General features: G+C 43.6%; 1 protein-coding gene across 2 annotated transcripts in view; it reads right to left on the reverse strand.

Annotated features, from left to right (window-relative positions):
- The window catches only part of STON2 (stonin 2), a 78,765-nt gene that overhangs the window by 28,766 nt on the left and 24,913 nt on the right, over positions 1-25,086 (reverse strand). For both annotated transcript variants that reach the window (XM_075503372.1, XM_075503373.1), the window contains exon 4: positions 24,468-24,665. In XM_075503372.1, the coding sequence (XP_075359487.1) occupies positions 24,468-24,665 (198 nt within the window). The remainder of the gene's footprint in view (positions 1-24,467; positions 24,666-25,086) is intronic.

Consider the following 25,086-nt stretch of genomic DNA (forward strand, 5'->3'; position numbering starts at 1 on the left):
AAGTCTCCTGGATCAGCATTCCTGACAACATTTCAGTGATTCTCTGTTGGTCCCAGCTGGAACCTGTACGTGCTGAGGCAGCTGCAAAACAGACAATAAGCTAAGCTCAACTGAACAGCTTCCAGCTTCGGAAAGCTCTGGAGTTCGGCTTATATTTGGGAAGGAGAAACTTCAGGTTGATTCTTTTCATCTACATTACTTCATTCATTTCCTAGCAAGGGACCACCTGGGAAGGGCATCGCCACGTCTGCCCGTGGATGGCCAGATGCCAAGCAGATTTCACTACTCAGTGAAGACGCTCCTCGGCTGGTTAGGCTGTCTGCGCTCTGCCCGATGCAGCAGATAAAGAGATGTAAAGCAGAACTCCTGTATTCTGCGAGCAGCAATTTTGCTAAAGAGACAAAAGGGAGCCTCTCTTGCTACGCTGAGCCAGTAGGAGCTGCTTTTAGATGGAAATAATTTTGTACATCTCATTTACTGTCGTCTGTAAATGTGTTTTACCGTGAATGGTGTGTTCAGTAGTACGTACTTAGGGATAATGTGCATGGATTTCACTCAGGTAAGGAGGGTCAGAGGGAAGTAGCGCAACATTATGGGATGGAGGGCACCTTTAGAAGCAGTGATTCTGGAAAAGATTTGGACAATTATCACCTCTGGTGCAATCCTGAGGCTAAAAGAACTGAGGTAATATTAGGATTTAGGAAGAGAGAAACATGAAGCAGAAGGGAAATCATTTCACTTGTGTATGTAGCACGGCCTGGTTCCTGGTGGACCACTATGATCCGATCTTTTGTCCAGAATTCAGGGATGTAGAAAAGCTGAGGAGGGTTCAGAAAAGATCCACAACAACTATAAATGAATAAAAATCCTACCACAGAGCAAAAGACAAAAGCTCAATCTATTTAATCTGCTCCGCAGGAGATTCAGGAACAATCAGTCTGTAAGCACCTACACAGAAAATTATAAAAGAAAAATTGCTGTGATCTAATAAGTGAGATGTGATAGTTGGAAGGCAACATGGAGAAACTGAGATTAGAAATCATGCAGAGTTTTAATAGCAAGAGCAATTAACCATTGAACAGATTTACCAAAAACTCTGCGCAGTGAAGTCCCGCGTCACAGGAGTGCTTTAGGCAGGTAAGATTATTCTAGTTCTCACAGGAACTAAGTCAGGGATGTGCTATGGTTTGTGATAGGCAGAAGCTCCAGCTACATGATTGCTTTGAAGCTTTTTGACCTTTTAATCTGCATGGGAGAAAATATAGCAATGGTTATTTAAGTAGCTCCATCTCACTCCCCTGTTGCATGATGAATTTAGAAGTAGCTGAATGAATTTTAGTGCTGCTCCCTCACAGAAAAACATTAATGTAACTAGATTAAGTATGGAGAGCTGACGTCGAATTGAGCATTTTGGAATTGGCTGTAAGGAATGGAAAGTAAAAGTTACAAAGAAAGTCAGGCCAGTATTCAGGAGGCCAAATATCATCATATCTGTGAGGATGTCCTCACACAACCTGATCTCAAAGTGCTCAGACATACATGCTCTTACACATAATGATACTGCAGTACCAACTGCTGTTTAAAAACAACAGAGGAAGAAAAAAAGGATTTGCATCAAATTATCCTTTCTTAGAGATCACAACATAGCTAGCTGAATTTTGCTTTTTGCACTTCAGAACTCGGTTCCAAATGTACACTTAATGTGTAAATCCAGCTGCTTATTCCTGCGTACACGAGGGCAATGCATTTCTTGTGTTTTCAACAAATACCGAAACATTGAAGTCCCCTAACAATGCCGCGCTTGACGAATCTGAATTGCTCACTCACCCACTGAAATTCTATACAGAGCAGCTCAGAGCAGTTAATCTCACAGCAAAACCTGCTTCCAAACCTTCCCTTTCTTGAACACCTCAGCAGGCAGAGACACAGATTTTCATTATCCCATCAGCAATATTTGGAGAAAATTAATATAGCTCTTTTTGTATGTTTCAGTTTATCTTCTTATACCACAGAGAAGCTTTTATCAACAAGGAAACAGCCTACTTTTCCTCCGTCTGATCAGAAAAGAAATAACCTCCCACAAAAGTTCATGAACCAAACTGCCCTCCTCCCCCACATCCTCCTCGGCTTTAAAACACGGTGCGTTTGTACCAGTGCAGCAGGCACTATGAATAAGGCACAGGAGGACATTACATGCTGATTTAGTTGTATACATACAACTTACAATCCCCTTTTTAATCACTTGTTCCTGGAGGACCAAAAGTCAACCCTCTGCCTCATCCTACCAGTGTTCACGGCATCAAACTCTTCCTGTAAATAAAACTTTCCCAAGTCAGTGGTGTCATGTTAGAGGTTCCCTTGGACTTCATGGGCTGAGACACTTCTTGCACAGTCTTCTCTCTCTGTAGTTCATCCATCGGCCATCCTCCCATCCACCCACCCGCCTATCCAGGCACTTATCGGCCCCTGCTGCTATAGCACCTTTCTTCTAAATGAAGTTTATACGCTCCTCCTCCCACCAACATAAAAAACTAAATCCAGACCGCTGAGATGAATGGATTCTCTCCTTGCTGCACTTACCCGGGGCTCAGATAACTTTAGCTTCGCGGTGCCAGCCGCTGGCGTGTCAGTCCGGCTGGCTGCCTCTGCCTGCATTTGTCCATGGCTGCCTGCTGTGGGAGTCGAGCGGGGAGGTATGCACCCTGCGTGCTGGAGCAGGAGCCGTGGCTCGCCGCCTGCCAATCAGCCCCTCTCCGCCGGGTGGGCAGGGCGGGTAGATGAAAAAATGTGCAGGTTACGTTCAGATCTGGCACACCCAGAAAAGCAGGAGGTGGGAGACGGACAGAAAGGCTGGGAGCGGCAGGCTGAACGGGTGCGAAACTTCGCGTTAAACACTGCCAAACAAAGTGCCCAAGTTTTGTTTCTTCCTCTTTCGTAGAAAAGCTACCTTTTTTGGGGGCAAGACTAAACCAAACCAAAGCAAAAATATTTCAACTGATCACCTTGCAAGAAATGCAGCAGGCTGCTCCCTGTGTCAGCAGCTGAATCACTGTGTCCAGTTAACTCTTCAGACACCAGCTGGTTTTAGGACTGGGATTTTCTTTTGTGCTCAGGTGAACTGTTTTGGATTTACTCCAGACTGGGTAAACACGGAGATAACTTTTAAATGCAAAGTACTTACCACATTTTAAAGAAGTCAGTCAGTCAGTCATTTTTAATCTCTACTTTTGCACCTCCTTGGAAATATTTTCCTATGTCTCTCTCAAACTAAAGGACAGAAATTAGAGAGCGGTTTCTGATCATTAGAAGTATATGAGATTCTAGTGCAGTCTTGCAGAAGGAAAATAAAGGGCATGAAAATCCTGTTTTTAAAGACCAAACAAGGCAAATTTATGACAGAGATAACAGGATACATCCATTTGTGATAGCAGGGGATTAGACTTCACGATCCAGAAAGTCCTTGCCAGTTCTTCCCATAAAAGCCAAATGAAAGAAGGAAACGTACCCTATACAGCGAACAGCCAGGTCCACCAACACAGAGTGCTCCACCTGCCAAATACACCTCTAGGTCTTCCCGAATCTCCCATTTTAGCCTATGTCGTCTCTGTCCTTGCCCTCACCCCTGCCCCAAGCAGTTCGGATGCCAGACTGAAAATCATGGGGACAATCTGTCAGTGCCTCTGAGGAACAGCCAGCATCCTTCTGCTCTGTTGTGACATTTCTAGGGTTACTCAGGTTTTTCTCATTTCCCCTCAGTGGTTACTATGGAGAAACAAAATGTATTTGGGATTTTGATACACAAAGGAAAACAAACAGATTGTTTGAAGGCAAGGTTATCTGGATAATTTGGAAATCATGCCAGAAAGTATCTGGCTTACAACTGGAACATTTGTTTTCTAATACCCCCAGGTCTGCCAACCATGAAGCTGTCCCTTATACAACGCTGTCACTGCTCACTTCCCTCCTGCACCTTGTTGCAACAGCTTTATGCAGCAGATAGGGCTTTCTCTATCAGTGTAAGAAAAAGCACTTTTTGTTTCACAGAGGCTAAAAATTCCCAGGCTTGTAGCAAGTTGAGGCTAAGGCAGAAGGAGATGGAGAAATTAGCCCAAGCCCAATTCCAAACTGCTTGAACAAAAACTTTCAAAGGTGTGGGGCTTAAACAAACATGCTGGCTGGAACAGATGAAAACTCAGACCTGCTCTTGTGACTTTTCAGATGAACAATGATCCTTTTCTCATTTTATCCTTCCTCTCCTCTCCTCAGCCAAGGGAAACCTTTATGTAGATAATTTGGTCTGCTGTTCTGTCTGTGCCTCGATCTTTTTGTGTGGAACAGCAATGTAAGATGAGCAGGGAGATGAAGTCATCTTCCCTCTTTTGTTTCTTGTTCCCAATTAAAGTCCATAATTAATCTGGCCACCGCGATGGAGCACTGCATGGGGTGCTGGGAAGTTGTGGACATACTGAAGCAAACTTGCTTCTCAGGAAACAGAGGTTTTTTCCTGACATGGTATTAGTCCCTTGACCCTTTGTCTGATAAAAAAACTTTTAAAATGTGCACAGCAATTAACTCAAATTAGGAGAAGGATCAGAAAAAAAATTGTGAAAAAAATCTGCTTTCCAAAAATACATGCACTAAAGTGCTGCTGTCACCTCTAAGCAGAACACCTCAAAGACTCTCAACCTCCTTTGTGAAAAATCAGAAGGATAAACTCACTCCAAAATGCCTGTTAGGCTGGTGACTCAGGCTTTCTGCTTGACTGTGGGAAACCTAGGTTCAACTCTATTCTTGTTTACACAAGAGCTCAACCTGAGGTTCGTGTCCTTCATCCTAGAGAAGGACCCTGCCCACCCTGCTATTGCCAGTTTGGGTCCAGCCTGTCAAAACTCCACCTTGGACCTTGATGGAAGTTCTGTCAAAACCAGTACGGACACAAAACTTTTCCAACAACCCCTGCAGAAAACCTAAAAACAGCTGATCATTATCAGGTGTCTAGTTCACCCCTTCCAAGATGGTCCTTTTGATGTTTGAGACTTCCTCGGCAGATACTGTTGCAGATAGCTACCCAGTGGAGCTTTTACTCTTACTGCTGGGGCCTGTTTGACAGCCTAATGGATCTCATTGCAGAACAAATCGCTGAAGAGTCCCTAAGCTCTCCCAGCTACCCACGATAAGGTCTATTTTTCATCACACCTCACCAGGCTTTATTCACATTCATCCTCACAAAATATGAAACCTGGATGAAAGTCTGTTTCAACTCTGTTTCCTGAGGCATTTGAAGCACAGATAACAGATAAGGACTTGCTCTTAAGCAGTATCTTGTCACTGCTGGCCTGTGTTCATCCTGCAGCAGTTGAGAAAGAGAGAGAGAGAAGGAACCAAGCCCAGCCTGAACAGTTCAGCTGAACGCAATCCTGTCAGCCGCATTTGGCTTGTGTTTATGATTTATCTTGCAACCAGTGACTTCTGAATAGGAGCCATCCCAGGATCCTTTTCTTGGGAGGAAAAGATGGCAAAATTAAAGCTCAGTGTCCCAGAATGGGTTTCCAGAGTACCATCCTGGCAGGACAAGATGGTTTAGGTCAGGATATATTCAAAGCAAAAAAAGCACATAAGGAATGAGAGGCATCAAGATACATTGGGAGGAAAGATTAACTGAAAGCCAGATAATCCTCAGCTATATAACACATGGCTCAATCCAGGCACTAGTCAGAGCTAAATACGGCTTCTCATGACTGAAAATATGAATAGCCAAACCTACTAATATCCGGGAGCTCTGAGACATGTCTCAGATGGGTATCTGCTTGTTACATGTTTCCACATGGTTGAAGCAATGTTTTGCCAGTAAGCCTTTAAGGTTTCTGAGAAGACAAGTGTGTAGAGAAGGTCACAGGCCACAGACCACTGCCCAGCTGGTCCAGTTCTCATGCTGGGAACTCTCAGAGATGCCTCCTTCACCCCCAAGGGCGTCCTGACCGTGCCTGCCATTCAAATCCATGCCAGTCTTGCTGTGGTTAGAAATGGATCCCTTCGGATGCATCTCCTATCACACATAACCAAACTTTTCTCCAACTCCAAGTTGCAGGCAGGAGCTCTGTCCCCCTCAAAGATAAGGCTGGTTCAGAAGAGCCCGAGAATGTTATTTTCCTTATACACTGGTTGGATGCCACCTGACAGAAAATGGTTCTCCTGGTGCTGCAAAGCAATCTGTGCTGCGGGCTGAGGAGACCTGGATATAGAGTGTAGCAAGGGATGGAGGTGGGCCAGAAAGCCGGGGTGGGACAGGGGTATTCTTTGTAGCACCATTAAGACCTGTCTGATTCAACAGCCACTCGGTTGGGTTTATCTGATGCTTGCGCATCCCTTCCAACAAAAACCGTGACTTAGATTTTTGTTTGATGTCCTGCAAGAATCTACAAATAAGAGCATGTATACATGCACACACACACATATATAGAAATATACATAACTATATGCATAAACACACAGAAAGAGGGAGCGCCCTGGCTCACCTGCTGCATGCTTCCACTGCCTTGTGACTTTAAGGCACAGAAAAGGGAAAGGCTTCAACCAGTGCCTGGGGGAAGAAACCTGAAATCTTAACTCCTAAGCGTAATGAATGGAAATCATACCACTCCCTCCAGTGCAGTAACACCAAAGGGAACAGAGACCTAATTTGAAGAAGCAGCAAAACCAGTGCCAAAGTAAATGCATCATCCTCAGGATTTATGATGAAGAAATACAATTTAAAACTCTGGCCTTTCATTCTTCTGGAGCAAAGCAAATTCCGACATGCTCAAGGAATTATGTATTTGTGAAACAACTCCTAAGGCTTTAATGATTATTACAAAAAGCTGTCTGCTTTATTTGGTATTATTTGTAATAACTTTATCTTCAAGTGGAAGGTGACTTTTAATCAAAGACTCGTGTGTAGTCTGCCATGTTACACAGAAGTCACACCTATTGTAACTTAACTCCTGGTTGAAAAAAGAGGTGGTGAACATCTGGACCACAGTGTTTGGAAGTGGAGAAAAGCCTCAGTCATCCTAATGACAGACATATTGCATAACCAAGTTTCTTTACAGCAATTTAGAGGAAATTTTGGCCTATTACGTTTCCTAGCAGGTTGCCAGCACAGACAGTACAGAGCGACTACAACAGCTGGGTGTAACCAGCTTTATCCTCATCTGCCACTCACTTCCATGGGATTGGGAGTTACATGGCTAAAATGACACACTACTGAATCACTTGAGGGATGCTCCAAGTGACTTAGCTTGAGAGCAGTAAGCGATGGTGTGACCCTACCTTGCCCAAGGAGACAAGCTGCAGAGCTACTAATTGCGTTAAGAATGCGAGAAGCCAAACAAAGGCTTTTCACATCTGAGGCATCACGGTTGATTTGTCCAGGTCATGGTCTGAACGGATGATGGGGCCAAATAAATTCTCCAGCCCAACAACATGAAGTTTAATGAAGACTTGTTCAGTCAGCCTTATTAGCAAAGAACTCTGCAGTGCCTGAGGAGGAGGGGCTGCTCTGCTTTCAATAGGACACAAAGGGTGCTAATTTCTAATCTCTGCTCCATTTGATGCTCTTTAAAATTCATAGCCAAATTATAAAATGTGAGAAGCTGAGGAAAATAAACATGCAGTTGATAAAGGCAGCCTTTGTATTCAAACTTCTGCAGGAGAAACCACAGAGCAGAAAATTATGTCAGAGGATTTTCACTGTTCCCACCATCTCACCTCATCACAGGAATTTAAAATGACTTTATCCTTATAGTGATAGTAATAAAGAGAATTATCAACAGTCCTGCCATTCATCACAGAGGACAGTGAGATAGCAAGGAACATGCCGTGGCTGTAGTTCATTGCCTTAGTAATTCTGGCAGTTATTTTTCAACAGAATTTGTATTTTCACCATTTTCACCATTTGTTCACCATTTTACACAGGTATTAACTTGAAATTTACTATAAAGTAAACTATACTGGCAGCTTCAGCATACAGCTTGGAGACCTTAAACATTTCTGTATATTCACCATCATGTTTTCCTCTTTTTAAACATCTTCCCTTTTGATTGCACATAGTCAATGTGGAAACTGACTTTGTTAAACACATCGCAAAGCCAACTCCATTTATATGAAAAAAGACAGAATATAGCATTTTCCAAACAGAGCTGTGATTTTCTGAATTGAAGGCTTTTAAAACAAAAAGCTAAAGGAATATAAAGGGAGTGTTAGGTTCTTAAATTTTTGAGGAAAAATAGTGAGGAATTATTTACCTCCCGACGATTACTATGCAATTAGATTAAAAATGGCACAAGAACTTATTTTACACTTTCATTTTGGTTATATGACAGGTTTGCTGTGACTCTAGCAAATTTGTCTGTATTATGTGGCTCTCTAGCACGTTGCATGGGGCACTGTAGGTGATGACACTGTTAAGCGTAGTGATCAGTTGCCTCCGAAACTTGTTCACTGACTTGAGTGGCATTTTCCCAATTTATGCTAGTTTAAGTGGGACTAGAGTCATGGTGTTAGAGTATAGGAAATAAAGATTTTTTTGGGGGGTGGCGGAATGATTTAATGAATTTTGAAAAATACAAATATCCATAACATTTTCATGCAGAAAATGGAATTTTAAAGATAACACACTTTTCTTATGCAACAGTAGAAATCCAGATACAAGAGTCAAATACTAGTGCACAATACAGAAAGAGAAAACGGCTGGAAAAACATTGCAGTTTCAGATTCCTGTAAGGTACAAAAATTATCATCACTGATGAAATTTAAATGACACTGCGGGGCACTTCAGTATAGCATTAGCTACTGCTAGAATTGGTATGTATTTTCTCAAAAGAGTACCATTGCTTCATTACTTTGCAACAGTGCTACTGTAATTATCCAGTCAATGAACAGCAATTTAAGTTCTTAAGCAGAACATGAAGAAATTCTTCTGCACACAGAGGAGTCTTCTGCCAAGTAAAGGGGAATGACTGTCCCTTTACCCATTGTACCTTCACTGCCAGAAGGCAAGATGCAGCAGGTTCACCCGCTAGGAACAAGTTGAAGCCAACTGCAGCACACATCTTAAGCACTTAAGTTATTTTAAATTGGAAAGGAACAGAATTAACGCAGCATCCAGAAGAGGCAAAATGGACAGGAAGAGAGAAAATCCCGAGGTGAGGGAAGGGAAAAGGGACCTCGTGGGTAAAAGACCATTTCCTAGAGCTAGGTGACAGATTTTAGAGATTTCAGCAATTGAAGGCAAAGTTTTGTCTCTGCCCAGAATCCCTCCGCATCATAGGTGTATAAAAGCCATGTAACATAGCAAAAGAAATCCTGGACGACACTAGAAATTTGGACGAAGCCCACACAGGTGGAAGTTTTACCTGGCTTTGTTAAAATGGTGTTTCAGTGCAGTTTGTACAACAGACAGGCTGTTGGGCTGTTCAGAAAATGTACTAAGAGTGCTTTATTAAAATCTAGTAAATGCGTATGGCTGGCAATTCTGGAGGAAAAGAATGACCTCACTTATGATCTTATCTACACACAACACTGCAGTTTCCAACCAAAAGGATCCCAGAGCACTGCATGGACTTCACTAACGGAAGTATAAACTTTGTGTTTTGAAATAACAGTCACCTCTGAGAAAGAATACGAAGTCTTTCTAGAAGTGTACAAAGATTAGCCAGTGAAAAATAGCTTTTTCTCCTTAAAGCTTCAAGAGCATGTAAGGAGGCAGCATCATTTACAATTATTGTACCTGAAACAGAGCTGCCCTTCACCAGGAAGCCTTTGCTGGCTCCCTGTTCTCTTCAGAAAGTACTGGCAGCTCAAGAGCCACTCTGAAACTTTTCTGTAAAGCAGGGGATGGTCTGGAACATGTGGATTAAAGCTGTTCACTACTTAACATAGTAAGAAAGAATTCAAATGCAGAAAAAGTATAGCCTAGCCATCTGTCCTCATATTTCCTTCCTCCTCACTTCTTCCCTGGAAGAAGAAATGAAGAGGCACCTGAGCTGGGTTTCCAGGTCTGGGAGGAGAAGCCTGCTAAGACCTGGTCCCATGCTGTTTGACCTGACATCTCCTTAGAAGCGAGCCCCAGGAATTAACGGGTTAATCTCAAGTGCCTTTTCTTGCTGAACAGCAACTCCTCTCCCTGCCATCTGATGAGGGATGTGTTGATTCCTACTGACCTGCTTTTCCTTTTATCCTGCAGACAAGGAGCTACTGGCTCAGGCAAAACCCCTCTCCCCTTCCCATCTCTCCCTTCACACCTGTTTGCTCCATTAGTTCAGCCTTTGGGTTGTTCAGATGTGCGAGACAAACTGGTTTTGTTCTGTGGACGCAGCTGGACTGTCAATCTCAGCAGAGCACAACTAACCCTTTCGCCTCAGCAGCACCCCAGCCGCCGGCCAGGCCAGGAGCAGCTTGGCAAGGGGACGGAGGGCAGCGCTGAAGCCTCAGCTGCAGGCAGCAGCCAGCTCCGCACAGGTACAGGGCAGCCTTGCAGGGCAGGGTGCACGGCCGTGAGCATGCCACAGCTCTGCATTACAGCCTCTAGAAGCCAGCTGCGCCCGGCGTCCCTCACTGCGAAACTCCTGCAAAATGCACGCAGCCTTAACGTGAGCACACGGAAGAAACCGCATGGCTCTTCAGCATTGAAGCCTCTTGCTAACTGAACGGCCTGGTGAAAGTAGATCACACAAGACACCTTCTCTGTATTTCCTCAACCCCCTCGCCCTCCCAATAGCCCCCCATTACCACCAGCATCCCTCTCATGGGAACACTCATGTGCCTTGCATCCAACTCTACTCTGTTACTGAGATGCCATCTGCTGTTGGTGCCTTAACTACTGGCACACTGACCTCTCTTAGCTAACCTGCCTTGACCTTTACGGGAGATGGGTTCATCTGACCCTGCCCATCTCCAGACGCATATGTGACTAATCAGGAAATGAAGTGCTTTTCACGATGTTTTAATTATGCTGTGACAAACAGGCTGGTCCCTGCAAGCCTGGGGCATGAAACAGCCAAAGGAGCTGAGACAGATTTCTGAGGAAAATCATCGAGTCCTGTAATTTCAAACAGAGCAGAGATGCAAAGTGTACCTACAGGGTTTGACCACATCACGGGGAGGCTCTCGTAACCCTTGTTCATATCTAAAGAATTTGCAGTGGCACAGGTTTTAGCAGATGTATGATCTTAGCAGAGCCCCAAGTACATACCCATGTTGTTACTCTATGTGACTGTGTCTTCACTGCTTTTGTAGCCACGCTAAATCAAGCAGAAAGCTGCTCTTGAATGACGCAATCTGTATTTACATTAAGGCTAGACATACCCAGAAAGGCTGAAGTCTACAATCAGCAAGGACTGACCTGTGTGTACAGAGATAACAAGTGCACAGCCCTCCTGAAACCTTCTCAGCTAAGCATAGTAGACTGCCTGGTTTCAAACACAGCCTTTAAAGCAGTGCAGCTTGGTGGCTTTAGCAAGAAAAGTATATTCTACTGACTGAGACGAAGGAGCAAGATGAAGACTGTGGAGTCTAGTTACAGCATTTGCTGAAGAGACACACCAGCATTCAAAGGGGAACAATGTACATGCGACTGCGTCAACAGAGTGAAATGCCTCTGTGTCTCTCCCTCCTTGGAGACGAAGAACTCAAAAGGTTTGCAGAGAATCCTGCAGGTCTCCCAGGATACACCATAGTTCATGCTAATAATGTGTTGCTGGAGGCAACCAATCCTGAACAAACGAATCAGTCCGCGGGAGGAGGCACGATGGGTTCATGAAAGCAAAGCCTCCAGTAAAGCCCCCTACTTCTTTTGTGTAAGCTTTCCCACCCAGATCCCAATTCTGGCTGGCTGGTGAAGGGCTTGCCGCAGAGGAGGCGCAGCAAAGCCCCCTGGGCCAACCTCGTGTCCCGCTTCAGAGCCAGCTCGCCGTGCTGGAGACAGCGCTCTGCTGCCCTGGAGTGCAGCGAAGCAGTGAAGCTGGCGTGCTGGCTGGCGTGTCAAACACACTGACACCCTCCAGTTGTCTGCTCTGCCGGATGGACCATGTGCTTCTGTACCCTGCGCGCTGGCACGTGCTCCCTTTCCATCCCGATCCCTCCGGAAGACTCATGCCTACCACACAGCATATAAATGCACGATTTATGCAGAACATAAAAGGCACAAACATGTAGAAATCCTTCTGCTTTTTGCACCGAACGAACATTTCCGTTGGGCGTCTCAGGAGGAGGACCAGGCTACATTTTGATGAACAGAATCAAGAATATTCTTGGTGCTTATGCAAGAACATGAATTTATTTCACTTCATTCAAAACTGACACTCTTCTTACCACACATTTCTTGTAAGAACATGTATGTCTCAGCACCACACTCACCATTATGCAACCACATAAAAATTTTTCAGAACAAGAGGATTCATTCCAAATTGGGGACATACTTAAAAAAAGCATGTGGAAAATGGCCTAAAGCTTGGCATCTGCCTGTGCTAGGCACCTATTCTTTGTGTAGAGACAGAACTGTACAGATAGTTGTACAGATTATTTTAACTACTATCAGACGTCTGCAGTTAATGACAGTATGGCATACACCCCATCTCTTCCAAAGACTCACAGATCTCTCAGATCAGTCTGAATCCAGACTCTGAGCTACCCTGCTCCCTCCAGCCACGTCAGTGCTGCTGCGGAGAGCCATCCTCTTCATGTCGCCAGAAAACCAAGACTTTTAAAGATCCATTTTAACATAACCTGAAACCTGGGAAAGTGGCAAGTCTAAGCTTACACCGTATCTGCATTTCAGATAATAAAACAGCTACTTGCTGAAACACCTACTTCAACATGCCCGCTTTATATAGAGTTACCCTTTGTCAGTAACCACTGATCTCCTCTTGTCCTACACTTTACTTCTCACTTTTGGTATGGAGCACTGGAGACACCCAAGTGTTAATTTATCTGTGTTTATGCTGCTCATACATTAAATTATTCCATTGCTCCAAAGTCCGCCCTAGGATGTTTCAGGAAACAGCGCACTTTGAAAACGATCAACAAACCCTGGGGCCGGAGCCAAAAGGTGTCGATTACAGCACCTACCTTCTCAAATGCTATCCACACCGAGATTTCAACCAGTGAGGAGATTCCTGCAGGCAGCTGCACCCACGGAGGTCACAATCTCGCAGTCTACGCTCAGCGAGTGTGCGCCTCTTCCGAGTGGCAGTGTGCATGTTTGGGTCTGCGTATGCAAAGCCAGCTAAAAGCAAAAAGCAAATGGCAGCCCACGGTACTGGACTGCCAGGCGTGGCAGATCGCTGGCTGCCCTGTGCCGGAGATGGAGATTGTTTGCTCTGCCTCCAACAGCTGATTCCTACCTGCCGCAGCCCTCTGGTCCTTGCCCCAGTCCTGCCAAGGGTGTGGGAGGTTCTCCTGCAAGCAGCAGTTCCCACACCCTTAACAGGAGGCAGACCAGAAAGCCTCCGGCTCCTGCTCTTCTCGTCTTTCTTGGCCTTGCTGCTCCCCTTTCTGCCGTAGAAACAGACCCTGGCCCCAACTCCCCTCATGCTCCCACCCACCACTGTGAGGGGCCAAGCATGAGATGCTGTGGAGACAGGTCCTCAGGCATGGTGAAGCAGAAGGCAGTAAGGAGGGGAAGAGAAGCGGAGGAAGAGTTGAGAGGGTCCCCTGACCACTTCCACAGCGCCCTGGCACGTCGGGCCTCTCACCTGTGTGCAGCCCCTCTCCCCACCGTCGGCCACCTCTGCCCACCTCCAGCTCCTCTCCCCACGCTCCTCCCCTGCCCAGAGTGCACAGTATGCGGTAACACAGTTCTGCCACTGCTCTAAGGTAAGTGCCAAAGGTGCGCTTCTTTCCTTCGCTCCCAAATGTTAGTTCGGTTATGCATGCGCTAATCAGCACGTAAACCTGACAGAAAGGGATCCTGCCCTAGTCTTTTGATTTTCAAAGCAGGTTTAGCTTCATCCGTGGTCTCATGTTTAAGCCACCAAAATGAGGGATATTTCTGTTTCTTACAGAGATGACTTATTTTGTCAGTCTTGCTGTTTAATTCTCCCCTACAACTAGAACTCTTATTGAAGATAAAAGCTCAATAAAGCCAACACAGGACTACTCAACCTGGAAAGCTGGGTTTCAGTGGGCCCTGCCTTTCTCAGAAATAATCTCTGGTGGTAATGTTACATACTGGAGCTAAAGCAAACCACATATATGCATATATAAAGAGCAAGGAAGTGGGGCTGTGGTGATAATTAAACATTAACGCATCTAGACATTGTGCCAAAGCTAATTAATACCTTGCCACTGCTTTTTAATAAGAATGACGATGCAGAACATAGTGATAAGGGCACAGGAGGCAGGCTAGATAACCAAAAGGAGGGAGTGGAAATGGAAATTAACATTAATGAGGTAAGAAAACATTTTGGAGAGGCTACTGTGCTCAGATCAGGAGGTCTGATAAGCTCCATTCCGCAACTCTGAAAGAACTGACATATGAAAGTACAGCTTTCATCACAGGGATTTTAAAAGAATCAGTTCAGATGAGGATGGTACCATACAACTGGAGAATAGCATATAGAGTAACTGTATTTGTAAGGGGTAAAAATGACTTAAAAAAATGCAAGCTGAAAGTCTGACTGCAATAGTATGCAAGACTTTGGAAGGAAAAAGTGAAAAGCAGAAGATAAAAAAGGGGATGGAAGCTAGCTTTAAAAGAGGTAGTTTGTTCCAGCCAAACCTAACAGATTTCCTTGACAACTGATGTTCTGAAGAAAAAATAAATCTGTCTGTATTAGAAAAAGCTTTTAATGTGGTGCCACCTGGGAAGGAGTTCAAACGGAGACTGATACTGGTAATTAAGACAGAAGTAAAAACCAATCTAAAAGGAAGATAGCCATTGAGTTTTAAGAGAAACGTTAGGTTACAGCAGCTACAAGTAGAATTTCTTGATTAAGACTACATGATTAAGACTACGTTTATCCACATTTTAAAATAATGATCATGGCACAGAAATGAACATGCTAATGGTATTTGCTGAATGCACACAATTAGGAGGAACTGAGTATATAAAGGAAGCCCTGAACATCCTACTGAAAGGAGTGGTTTATCTTGAGGACTGAAGTAACAGAAATGAGATGAAATGTAATGAACAATACAAAGTTCACAATCAGGCATTTAAGGACAGATACATTTGTTATAATGAAGGAACTCATCAATGATGTATAAGAGAAAGCGATCTAGGATATAGACAGTCAATCTGAATATAATGGTACTTGCCTGATGCACTAGTACAAAAGGAAATAAGATCCTGGGATGTATCAATGACAGAATTCCAGAAGACAGGGAAACACTAATATCTTGGTATCAGGCTATGGTGAGACCTCAGTCTAGGCACAATTTTGGTCACCACATCCAAGAAAGATTAATTCAAACAGAACACAACCTGAGAAGGACTTGCTAGGATGAGGAGGAGAATGGAGAACCAGAATACTAAAGACCTTGCCTCATTCAGTTTAGCAAATGAAAACAGAGAGGGATATAGTTACACTGTATAAATATATTAAAGGGCTTGCACTGGAGAGGTCAAAAAGCTATGTGAAAGACAATATTGGCACAGGAACACGTGGACAGGAAACGGTCATGAATACATTTACATCAGTGTCCTGGGAAATAGCTTCCATTCCTATGATCTTAAGTGAATCATGTTCAAAGCTCTCTGAAATGTTTACACGTGAAAATACACCAGCTTCAATAAATCGGTGACCAAAGCCTGCACTTAAACCGTGTAATTTCTACAAAGCCTGTAATGTGCATGAAGACACAGAGCTACAGGACATATGTTGGAAGGATCTCTACTCTACTTCTAGGCACTAAACTAAATGGCTGGATTTGGAGAGGAACACACAGAGCTGCAGCTATTTGAAAATTTTGCTGCGCCATAACAGGAATAGCTGGGACCTGAATATTTTGGAAGAAGTTTTAGGTGCCAAACCCAGATCTGGACTCCTTCACGATAGGTGCTGAGCACTTGAAAGAGTTTTTATAAAAATCAAATCCTAAGTGATTAGTTCAAATCAGTTTCCATGAGATTTAGTGCAACATCATTAGGAAGTTTATGACAAGTAAATTGGACTGGCATCCATATCACAAAATCCAGGATCACTCTTGGTAACCAAGATCAGAATGAAGAAAGTAGCACGAAGTCTCCTCTTCCTCTCGTGTAATGAACACGGTCATAATGCAAATATCAGTTTATATCTGTTCTAAGATTAGGCAGAGGATTTTGGTCTCGTCTGTCAAACATAAGGACAACTAAGACCAAATTGCTTCTAATAACTGATGAACAATCTCATTATGCAAGATTCATGTTATATCTGTGTTCTAGCATTATTTTCTTTGATCAAGGGTAGATCAGCTAGAAAATGGAGATGTTGAAGTAAAGGCATACATCAGCAATCTCCCTACGGTACTCTCATCCGACTCTGTTCATTTCTGTCTTGAAAGAGCAGAAAGTGTTACATCTTTTCCCTAACATTGGGGCCAAATAAAAGAATAAATGAGGCAGAAGTTCTGATAAAAATGGTCATAAAGAACTAATCACAAAAAGATCCTAAGCAAACACAAAAGAATAAATTGTCCCCATAGAAGCTAGATGTTTTGCTTAAATGATTCCTACATTCTTCTTGTTTCTAACAAACCTGCTTCCCATTTTATCCCACACTGTTCTTTGAGAAGGCAACTCTAGAACTGATCCCCTAAAAGCGTTCATCAGCACTTTTCCAGTTCCTGTGCTGCATAGCCCAGTGATCCCCCGAGCCTTTCTTAGGTTTCAGATGGTACCACAGTAAGGAAGAAACAAGCAAATCCATGCATTTGGGCATCATGTAATTTCTCACTCTTACTTGCTGTCTGCTCCTGCCAGCCTTTTCACCTGCTGTTTTACACTGCCACTTCTATTCAGCGCCTTCGTATTCAGACAGGAAATTCCACACAGAACTGGGATCTCTAATTAAGGGCACATGAAATGATTTACAGCTCCTGTTAATTAGTACTACTGCTGAAACCTTGCTTACTTCTCTGGCACGTAGAATTAACAGTGGAAAAGGCAATTTCTCAGGTGGGTAATTTCTCCCCGCAGTGAACCCCGCTGCTGTCTGAGAGCTGCAGAATTAGGTTCCCTGGGGTGCAGCCAGCTCCGCGGGGGACCGGCTACCGTGCAGCACGTGCTGCACGTCACCGTGCAGCACGAAGCTGGGACAGTGCTGCACCACTGCTCTGTCACTATAGTGCCATTTTTGCCTCCTGTCAGTGGTACAGCAGCATGCTGCCAGGAACCGAATGCAAAAAGCGAGGTAACGCCGCTGAAGATTGCCACTGAGGTTTTCCACTTCCAAAGAGCTGGATGTGGGGAGATACCTTGATGCTTTTCCCTCCCAGAGGCTTTAAGTTCAGAAGCTATTTAGCATCCTGCAGAATTGCTCCAAACAAACCTAGTCTTTCCTCTTTCAACACAGCAATCACAGATAGCCGCTGCACTTAAGTATTCCATCTCCAATTAAGCTTCAAACTGAAATGTCCTGCCCAGCTGCAAAATCTCCTGCTGAACTCCTCTGGCTTATCACAGAGGCATGTGGCTTTCTGCAATGTATTAGAGAGCAACTGGAGCCAATGTAAACACCGTGGCTGAGGAATCACAGCCTTACAAACACAAATAGGGGGTCTCATACCACCTAGTCTGTCTCACTGGCATGAGATAAACTACAAAGCATCTACCCACATCTCTTCTCTTGGGATACTGCATACATAAAGGGAGATCAGCAGGTCAGTCCCATGACAGGCTGGAATTCTGTCCACCTTCCTTTCAGCTGGTCTGACTATCTAAAACCACCGGTGAATAGGTGTGGAAAGAGTAAAATTCATCAAGAACATGTAGGCTCAGCACTCAGCTCTTTTATAACAAAGTATAACCCTGCTACAAATCCACAGTTAGTGTAGCCTGCTCTTCAGAATAGCCACGAGGAGAAAACTCGGCACCTGAACTAAGATGCTCCTTTAGCTGTTTGCAGCGCAGGGCCAATGACATGGATGAGATCAGAACTGATTCTATGCTGGCATGCAGGCAAGAAAACACAGCAAAATTACTATATTTTTAATATATTTTTTAAAATAAATATGTTTTTAATTAAAACATTTCTAAGCAACAATGAAAATCAGACCCAGTTCTTTCATGTTACCACTTTCTCCTCTCACACTTTGCCTCTTTGCTGTCTTAGACCCGGTGTTCTCAGAATGTGGAGGAGCAAGGGAGGCCTGATTAATTCACAGGAGTAAGCAGGATAAGACTCAGCCTAGTAGGAATTAGTAGGAACAAACCCTTTTGAGCTTTCTTCTAGCTCCTTTCTTGCTATGAGAGCGATGTTATATCCCTTCCTCCTGCACCCTGAAATTCCTCATCATTCCTGAAGAAAAAGCAAAAATCTGATAGTCCTACAGCAGCTTCAACCACTCTTCTTTAGGAGGCAGAGTAATAGAGAAGATAACTAATCTGGGGCACAGATGAGGCAGATATTGAAACTTTTGAGGTTCAGAGACTACATTTAGCCCCAGCTGAGGACACAAGAGCTGGAAGAGCTGAACTCAGTGACATCTCAGTTCTGCTTTAAGTATTATCACTAGGACAGTCCTTTTTAAAACTGAAGTTTTGAAGGGTTGGAGATAGCTGAACAGGGGCAAACTTTGCTGCAGTTGATGTTAATCAGAAAAATATGATGGAGATATTTGCTCAGGATATGCTATATCTCAAACTGAAGTTATGGGTTTGGTGCAGAAATGACTGGGTGAGGTTCTTTGGCCCGAGACATGCAGGAGGCCAGATCAGATGATAATAATGATATCATAGTCCTCCCTTCTGACCTTAAAGTCTATGAATCAGATGACTGCAGACCGAGCTTATTTTGTTATTCTCTCTACTGACTAGACAGAAATAAACTTTTGCTTATTGTTGTACCTGTTCTTTCCTCATTCTAACATTTCCCCCTTCCTCCTGACAGATCTTCTGTGCATTTCCTTCCTGCCATAAGGAGGGACTGAGACAGTGACTCTGGTCCACTGCTTATACCTGCAATCTCCGGCTGCTTCAGAGAGCAAGACTGCCAGGCTATACAGCAAAGACCATTTCTACTTCACCTAGGTCCAGCCTGCACAATGGAGCTGCAGGCTCCCCAGCTGCAAAACACGGATGAGGATTCAACACTGCTGCAGAGGTCACTGGGATACTGTGGATTCCTTAACGCGGCCATGAAGTGTTGAAGAGGAGCTGATTTCCAGTACACAGGTCTGATGTGGGATCAAAACTTTTCTACTGCTATGAATTATCTAGACCTAGCTTCCCAGTTCTGCCCTACCAATGTATTACTCTTAAAGAAGTTAGAAATGCCTTGAGAAAAAATATGGGATGACAGCTAGGATATAAAACTCCTGAATTGCTAGCTGGTGGCTGGTTATCGGACATGAGGAAGAAAAAAAACCCCTGCCTCTGGTGCTGAATTTAGCCCTTACAGGTTGGAGTTGTGCAAGAACACATTTTAGGTGCTATTTGCTCATGGTATTCTGGAGTCCCCTCCTCCTTGAAGCAAGGGTTCAACATTCCTCTCTGCAGGCTCTCCAGCTGGCTTTGGCAGGCTCTCACATACACATTTTTTCATGTGTCTGGGACTGGGACACCAGAACAACCTGGTTAGTAGTTACACAGCATAACTGAAGTGCAGTTCTGGGTGGAAGGTGGTAACCCTTAGCATACGCTATTTTCCCCCTTTCTCTGGTAATTAACATGGAATATCTTCATAGCTTGTAGCCTGTTTCTGGCATTCAGTGCAAACACATTGCACAGCTGTATAATCTGTTCAAAGTCACTTCTTTGAAACCTACAGAACACCATTCTTGCAATCATCGTATCAGGACTCAGTATCTAGCTGGCTACAGTTACAGAAAAAATATTTGTAAGAGAACTACTGCAGAAAAGCATCGGGAAAAGGTTTGAAAAGTTAGTACCTGCCCTCCATTACCTTCAAGAAGTAGCTGGAGCTGAGCTTGCCAGAACTGTCATCTCCAAGTTTTAAAATAGAAGCAGCAGAACCTCCTTAAACCATACAATTTACTTTGAAAACAACAACATTCTCAGAATTGATTCCTTGTGCTATTTATTAACTTTCTGGATTTTGAGCAGTTAGGGGTCACACATGCAACCCTCTATCTCCAAACATGCAGATGTTCTCAGAAAATAACAACATAGCAATTTCCTCAGTATCCCAGTAGTCCCAGAGCTTCAGGAGAATGCCAAACAGAACAACTGGTCAGCAAACTGAACCGTCAACATCAAACATGGCGTAGCTGCAGCTCTCCTAAGATACAAATCACAACAGAAACAACAACAGAACTAGCAACAACGTACCTAAAATAGCTATCAGGAAACTTATGTCTACAAGGCTTTTTATATATACTCATACACACATACACACACAGAGCATTATTATATAATATAGATAGAACTTATTATATATTCTATTAAGTTTATAATGGAATATATAATTTATGATCTATGCAAATGTATCATCTATTTTATTATACATGTATTGATCATATACAATTATTTTTATTTTGTATAGGAGTCAACATTTAATTTTAATTTATATGAAAGAAAATGATTTCAGAGATGAATGGTGAAACGCAGAAATCCAAATCAAGCTGTGACATATGCGTGAACAACCTCAGAACAGATCCCAGCGCTTCCAGATCTATAATCGCAGCTACAAGAAGGCCTCTCCCATGCTCCTCTGACATGTAGATATTTGGCCTTTTTTGAAAGCTGAGACAGGCATCTGCTTCAGAACGAATAAATACTTGTATGTATCAGTAACAGAGATGTCCTGTGTTACTTATCTTGCAGAGTACAGCACAAATGCCAAAAGTTCCCGCTTCCTTCCATGCTCATTGATCCAAGCTGAGCGGCATGGCAAGGCATGGTAGGAAGCTCTGAGGCAACGGGCCACTTCACCAGTACCAAATACAGCTTCACACACACTGTGAAACCCCAGCTTTTGTAAAGTGCTTGTTGTTATAACCATATAAACATGCTCACATTAAATGGGCAGTCTGCTATCACTTGACCCAAATTTATTGGCTAGCTGCTGCAGGCTAAAATAGCCCCCATGCTGACAGAGATGAATATAAAAGGCTTCTTGGTGACAGAGTTCAAACTAGCACAGCAATAAAGTGCAGCATCTTCTGGCTGCACTTTGATTGAAAAGCAATCTTCTTTTTCAGCTCTCCTCATGCAATATTTACCTTCGCTGCTGTGAACTCTGCTGCCTTTACAGGGCATCACTGAGCTTATCCTGACTCCATCAGTCTGGAGGCTTCCTGCAGTCCCCCCCCTAGTGAGGGTAAACTCTCAGGCTGGGATTGTTCAGGTCTCTACCATCTTTCTCGGATATCTTCCTAGGTCATATCTTACATAAACACATGCGCTAGCCAAAGCTCAAGCCCACGGAATTGTTTTACACTCAAATCTTCTGTCAGTTGTGAGAAAGTTGATTCCCAGCCAATTTCACCTGCTTGGAGCCTACCAGCCCTGGACACCAAGATGTGCATTCTCACTGCTGGGACCTGACTCTGTGTATGCCTGCGGTCAGACCTACCTCAGGCTGTCATCTGCTCCCACACAAAACCTCGTGCCCCGAACTTTGACAGGCAGTTGATGTTTAAGCGTTTTGCACGCAGGATACATTCAAGACAAGTGGTGAAACTACAGAACAGAGTATCACGGATTCTCTTCTATGCTTTTCAGGCAATAAAAATTCACCATAGCTAGGATAGTTATTTTACTCAGTGCCTGACCACTAAGTAGAATTTTTTCATGCTTTTCTCACCAGTAGGTTTTTCTCGCTTGAAACAATATTAAACCCGAGCTACTCCTATAGACTCGATTCTTTACCAAAACTAAGTAGATAAAAAATGGATTTCTTATTTTTGTTGGGATTTTTAGCAGTGAAATTAATCTGATTTTTTTTTCCCCCTCCATCAAGCTTGACCTTGGAGTCAACATACTAGCTAACAGTCAACATGATTTCACCATCACATAGAGCATGAGGTTTCCTTTCTTCTCCTTCATGGCAAAAATAAATGTTATTTCATTGCCTTGATGGAGCCTTCAAACTCCACTACAGACTGAGGCAGCCAGTCTTTTGAGAAGAGAAATGCAAATCAAATGCTTGAATCAAGTCAGGTTTGAATAACTGAATTTCTGGAGAGGGGCAGAGAGGAAGGAGAGCGGAAAGCGATCAAGCATTTTTGTCTACTTATGCACTGTAAGGGTGGGATGAAGGTGGAGTGAACAACAGAAAAGCAGCCAGAACTGTACAACAGTTCCATGGCCACCAGGTCCTCAGCTCCCTCACCCTCCACAAACCTTGCCTGATGCCAGCAGGCACCTCGCGGGGTGGGCTGTGAGACATCCCATGAACAGCAACAAGCAGATGCGCTTTGTTCATGCTGCCCTTCTGCTAACTCCATACCTGGTGGTAGGAAGGCTCAATGTATTTCTTTCTTCAAGTTCCAGTACCACTAAGGTAGTGTATCTTATGTTTTAGCTAATGACACAGCCTTGCCTATATTACCTACTTTTTTACTTTTAAAAATTTATAGGTGATTGGAATGATATTTTTGTACCTGTTTTGCTAATAAATATGTCAGTTTGTGACTGACTGGGAAAGAAAGAAGAGTAAGAAGGTTGCATACAAAGCTTTTACTGAAGTACCAACTTCTTTTTTGGCCATATATAGCAAATAATTCCATATGTATGCCAGTGATATACAGCAGCACTTTTGCCTTTCATTTCTGTATATGATGCAAAGTTACATATGAACTGGGCATCCCTCATTTCCCTTGCTCACGCGGAGTCAGTCCCAGTGACAACAGCCACCCTTTGGCAACCTATACCAAATCAATAAAACAGCAATATCCAGCACATACTCCAGATGAGAACTCTTACACTTCACCCTAATAGACATGAGCTCATCAGAACAGAACTGATGCCCACGCTGGCATCCAAACAGCTGGCACACAATGCCAGCTTGCCTACTCTACCTTTCTACCAGTGGTTTCCAAACTTGAAGGTACAGACAAGCAGAGTATTCTAAAATAAAAACGGTCAGACAGACTTGTGGTAACTGTATTATTTGAAGAAAGAAAGGTCTCTACTTGTCCAAAGTAAATACCACACCACAAATCCTTAAGTACCCAGCCAGTACCCACCATGCTGCTGTTTACGAACCTGCCTTGATGTCCAACCCAGTTGCACTGAACCATCAAATAACACTCTTTTCAGGTGATGTATGTATATGTTTCTCATGGAAGGGAATATGACCTCAGTGGGGCTTAGGAAGTCCATTCTCCCAAAACAGATCTTATTTCACAGATATTGTTACATTCACCACCTGAGAGAAAACACATTAAATACCTCACGTGTCTGAGCTATCATGACACCAGTGAATTGGTTTTCATCAAACTGGGTAGCTACTGACCTTCCTCAGCTTGGGGTGAACAGCTTCCAACATACTGCAGGTGCTTCCTCCTGGAGCTGTGTATTTTTTTCCTTTTTGTGTCCTGACATGCCAGCTCTTCTTATGCTCCGTGAAAGTCTGCTTTGTCATTCAGGAGTTCTCATCAACCCAACTCTGCATGACATGCGTGGCACTACTCTGCTTTATTTCTCCTGGTTCAGAGATTATCTAGAGTACAACTGAGGAGCAAGGAGCTACAATGCCATGCAGCACATTTTTGCACAGTCAAAACACCATCTGAATAGATCCTAAGAAGGTCAGATAAAGGATCCTTAAATGATCAAAATCTGCTACTGAACCACCCTCTGTCATCTCCTACACTCTCTCTGCATTACTTTACAGTAACAGTGCAAAGCACAGTGCAAAGAATGCATCCAGCAGCCTGGATCTGTGTCTCGGCACTCACTGAAGCAGAGAAGGGCACGCAGAGTTGGACCTGCCTCAGCTGAATACACTGGCAAGTTAAGAAAAATTCTGCATGGAAGTTCAGGAAGGGCATCCAGCTTCTCCCACAATATACTGAGAACTAGCTCCTAGATCAGCTTAAGCTGATGTGGTATGCAAAAACCAGAAATTCTCCAACGTTTCACTCAGACAAGTCCACCAACAGGTACCTATTTGCATTTAGCTCTTACTCTGGGATCCTGCACATATCAGGGATGTGTCAAAGCCAGGTATGATTTTTTGGGAACTGGACTAGAACAAAGTGTTAGTCTGCCTAATCCTTGAGTTTGTTCTGCTTTGGCTCTATTCCCTGTAGCTCAATTCTGAACAGTGAGTTTGAGTAGCATCAAAAAGATTGAGATGGAAGCTTGAAGGCTTCCCTCTTACCAGCTGAATCTGCTGCAGACGTTCCACCACTGGTCAAGTCCTCAGTATTAATTGACTGCAGATCTGTGTAGGAGGGAGCAATGCTTGGGCTGCTGGTATCCTCCGAGTTGGTTGTCCAGCTGCTCTCCGAGGCACGGGTTTGCCTCTCAGAAGAGTTGGAGGAGGGGGAAGTCCAGCTGGGTGCTTTTGATGGAGACACTGGATGCAGAAAACAAACAAGTATCGGTTAGAGACTTAGAGGGCAATCTTCCGGAAGACCACAACTATTCCAAAGACACGCTATATCAGTGTACTGAAACTCTGTAAATATAAATCCCAACATCCACAGCAACACAGTTATTTTATAACAAACACACAGCAACTTAGCTAGTGCCTGGCACTGTTACCCTCCAGCGCTATTCAGCTCTCTGCCTTAGATCCCATACTGCTCGCAGCGGTATGTTTTCCTGTTGTTCAAGTATTGCAGGAGCTGTGACTTTTCAGAACGGGAAGATTTCATGTTTCTGCCACTTCTGACAAGATCTGAATATCTGTGTTGTGCAACATGGTAGAGTTTTTATAGTACCACAGATTTTTATAAAGTGGTTTTATTATATTTAATTAAGCATTCCCTATCTAT

The sequence above is a fragment of the Mycteria americana genome, chromosome 5 (genome assembly GCF_035582795.1).
Source record: "Mycteria americana isolate JAX WOST 10 ecotype Jacksonville Zoo and Gardens chromosome 5, USCA_MyAme_1.0, whole genome shotgun sequence".
Taxonomy (NCBI): Eukaryota; Metazoa; Chordata; class Aves; order Ciconiiformes; family Ciconiidae; genus Mycteria; species Mycteria americana.